Source organism: Austrofundulus limnaeus, unplaced genomic scaffold (genome assembly GCF_001266775.1).
Source record: "Austrofundulus limnaeus strain Quisiro unplaced genomic scaffold, Austrofundulus_limnaeus-1.0 Scaffold171, whole genome shotgun sequence".
NCBI classification, from domain to species: Eukaryota; Metazoa; Chordata; class Actinopteri; order Cyprinodontiformes; family Rivulidae; genus Austrofundulus; species Austrofundulus limnaeus.
The window spans coordinates 470,405-474,452 of record NW_013952573.1 but is presented as its reverse complement, the minus strand read 5'-3'; the positions used below and the strand labels follow the sequence as shown (position 1 = coordinate 474,452).

Genomic DNA, 4,048 nt, shown 5'->3' with positions numbered 1-4,048 from the left:
TTGTGGTGTTCTCTGTTCCATTTTCCTGCCAGTACAAAGGAAGTGGTCATCAAAGAACCAAAATTAAATTCAATTTAACATGTTTTATGTCATCTGATTTGGTTTGATTCTGAAATTACATGTTTTTTTCCCCGTTTATTCTTCTATTCATTCACAACACGGAAATTTCCCAAGACTGTCAGTCTGTTACAGTAGCTTTAAATAAACGGCCTTGGTGTTGAATAAAAAGGATGCTTTCATAAATTTTGTCTGCAAAATAGTTTAGAAAGGGTGAGTCAAACTGTTGAATAAACAAACTACAAAGATATCAGACATATTGAGGTTTGTGTCAGGTGGTACACAGAAATACTGTTTTACAATAGCTGAGAGAGGACATAGCAATTCATTTTCATGACATTATTTCTGGGAAAAAAGTATCTGATAACAAATCTCATTTTATAGTGATAACAATAATTGTGTCACCATTTTAAGAAAACTAAGCTTCTTCTCACAAGATAAAAACTTAATGTTTAGTTATCACGACCTAGAATCCTTTGTTTTCTTGCGATAACTAAAAAAAATACTGCTAAAAATAAACAAAATGATTTCATTTTTTTCATCAGCAATCAGGGCAGTTGTGCTAATTTAAATGGAAACTGTCACATCTCAGAGCTTTCAGCAAATTTACAAACATGCAGATTGACACTGTTGGGAGCACTCACTCACCAATTTTATCTTGCAGTAATGCTGAAACAAAAAACTTGTCTTTTTAGATAAATTGTTGGCATCAAGAAAAATAAACATGTTTCTTAAACTTCTGCTAAAAGATGAGCTTTGTTATCTYGAGATAACAGAAATAAGGTCAGAGAAATCAGCGACAAACCAATCTACGCAGAATTGTCTTTTTATTTTCTTTACCCACTTTTTCCTTTCTGAGTGGTGGGGCAGCTGTTTGCTTGTCCCCAGCAGTATGGGTATGAGGCAGGGGTCCAACACAGAGACAAACTGCAGATTTCCATCTAAAACAAATCTGCTTTTAAATTTCCCTCCTGTCTCAAATCATGTAGAGAAAAAAAAAATGGGGGCTTCAGCTTAAGATGTCCAGACCCGACTTCACCTAAATTAATGACACAAWGAGGATTTAGTTGCTACTTTAGAAATACATATTGTTTTTCTTTTATTTACATGTTTTTCCGATCAGTTCTCAAAGTCGCCGCTCAACTGAAATCTTTCGTTTCTTTATATATGCTTTACTTTCTACACTTTAGTGTTGATTTTTCACTTTGGCACATAGTGTTCACAACAAAAAAACGACATACCTGTCTGCTGAAGGCTGTCATTTCAGCTTTACCTTCAGCACTTCCTGTTTCAAACAGTAAAGGTAAGTGCAGTRGCTGGGAATTTGGCCGAAAGGGGKTTTTGTTTTCTTGAAGGCTGGTAGTAACATGGAGGGAGAGAAGTGCATCTTGGGATACAACTGAGGTTATTTTGACCCCTGGTAGCTTGTTGCCATGACTGCAGTTGCACTTAAGAGCCCCATAAGCCAGCTTCAACGATGTTAGAAAAAAAATGGAGGTCTCTAATGGCGTTGGTTTGCTTGTAAACTTTTTAAGTCCACATATCACAAGACAGTAAGTCAAGTATTTCTCAGCACCAGGTTGCGAGGAGGAAACTCATTTGCAGCATCGTATCACGATCGGCCTGGATTCAGATAAGAGGCCTCCCATAAATGAACATCATTTTTTTTATCTTCTCAGACAAACTATAAATAAATAAATCATGTCATAACAGTTCAATTTGATACACTTCTATTTTTAAATAAAACATGTCATGCATTCATCTTTTGTTGTTGTTTTTCATCAGTGTCATGTCGGCTGGGTTCAGTCGTTGTTGTGTTGGAGCATCTTCCACACGAAGTGCAAAGATGAGAGGGAAGACCCTCAGCCCAGTGGTCAGGGTCATGCTTGCTCGGGGCGTCGGCGCAGCCCGTGGGSTCTCAGGGTTGGGAGGTGTTAAAAATGTTGTATAAAAGTGAGGATCAAGTGTTGAAGGGAGGAACTTCGGTAACGTCTCCTGTCACGGAGAGGCTTTCCGTTTGGTCCAGACCAGCGTGGGGGGCAGGGGTGAAGACTGAGGCGGGCGGCGTTTGCAGTCGCTCCGCCCCTCACACTGCACTTGCCGCCAGCGCACAAGCTCCCTGAGGGCGGCACTCTCATCCCTGTTGGACAGATGTAGTCGCTGGAACACCTAAAGGGTTAAAAATGAGGAGGAGAAGGATCAAATGGAGCTCGTGAACAATCAAATCCCACGTGGAAGACACATTTTATTGCACCGACGGCTGGCGGGATGAAGCGATGACTGATAAGTGAGAATGGAAATTTGCATTTAGTTTAATCTTCGAGATAAAACAGAACTGAACAGATCTTTGTCTGTTTTTTTTATGAAGATCTACTGATTACAGAGCAGCACGCACACGCAGACACACRCAAACATCATCATTCATACACAACTCAGTGTGTGTGAATCAGAGGGGGTTTTCACTTTTCCTCAGCTGATAACAGCAGAAACACGGCCAGGCCTCAATGAGTTGTGTCACATTAGAAACTAACGAGTTTGGGATTTTTGCAGATGATGTGGAGTTAAAGGGCAAAACAAGAAAGTTGTAATTTAGATTTTTGTTTCTTCATTTTGCTCGCTTTTCATACTCTTCAGGTTTGTCAGGATCTTAGCGATTTCTCGGAGTCTTGATGTTTTTGTCGTCTTGTTGTGACCTTATCCTATCTGTTCCCTGTGCCACTTTCTCTGTTTACCTTTAGCCAGCTCGTACTTCTTCTTCTTCTTCTTGTGGTGTTTAATGGCGGCTGGCAATGAACTGAAGGTGTGCATTACCGCCACCTACTGGTACGGAGTGTGATTCAAGATTATTTCACTAATATTATTTATATACTACTGATATTATTGTATTTCTTTTTACATTTTCAAAACTATCTATTCAAAGAAAATAAATAAATAATACAAAAAACCTACTGTCAAACTCAAATTCTGTTAAACAATTTTGTCTTTTTCAAAAATCGTATCATGATTTGTATGTTTGCTCCTTAAACTCCTTTGTAATGTGTCTATTATGTCAAATCTTCCTTAATGTTTCTGAACGGTCTTATCATAAATTGTCTCTCTTGTTTGTACTTCTGATATTCTTTTATAACATGTTCTATGGTTTCATTTTGTCCACAATAATCACATCTCCCTGTATTATGTTTTTGTATTGCAAAAAGTGTAAACAGCTCGTAGGTTTCCACTCACACCTGTTATCACTTCCAATCAGCTCAGCTGCTCCACGTCTCATCAGCCCTAGTTCTATTTAACTGGTTTCTCTCCACTCACATGTCAAATCATTGCTTGTTTTTATCTGTACTCTTATTTTACCTTCTGTGTCCAGCCACCCTTAATGTTTCTTGTTTTGTCAGCTTACTTCCTGCCTTATTTTGGTAGTTTTTGTGCTTTTGTTTGCTTGCCTGGTCGCACCTCGTTTTCACGTGCCACTCTGCTTTCTCGCTTGTTTTAAATCCATCCTGTTTTCTTTGCCAGATTCTCATCGTTTTCTTGCATGTCTCCATTTCAAATAAGATTGAGCAGCGTTGAAAGTGTAAATTTGTCAAAAAGTTTATTACAGGACGATATTCACTAAATGCAAATGAGAAAAAAATTTAAAGAGCTCACTTGAACCGAAACATGCAATAGCCTGAAATAATAGGAAAATTCTTCATTATGTATAAAAAATATTCTCAAACAAGAAGAGTGATTCACACCCAGCTTTCTATTTACAGTAACGTGTGTTAAACCAGTGTTTCCCAAAGTTGGGGTCAGGACCCAAAGTGGGGTCCTGAAACATCAAGGTGGGGTCCTGAAACATCAAAGTGGGGTCCTGAAACATCAGGGTGGGGTCCTGAAACATCAAGGTGGGGTCCTGAAACATCAATTAATTACATTTTTGCCTTAGTTGTTACAAAGAAGTCAGGTTAGTTTATTTAAAATGGATAAATGTAGTATAAAAATATTGTTACTATGC

General features: G+C 38.4%; 1 protein-coding gene across 1 annotated transcript in view; it reads right to left on the bottom strand.

Moving 5' to 3' along the window:
• Nucleotides 1-4,048, bottom strand: part of myo16 (myosin XVI) — a gene marked incomplete in the record, with an annotated part of 109,202 nt that continues 105,154 nt past the window's right edge. The window contains 1 exon segment of the mRNA XM_014017511.1: nt 1-2,226. Within this exon segment, the coding sequence (XP_013872965.1) occupies nt 2,056-2,226 (171 nt within the window).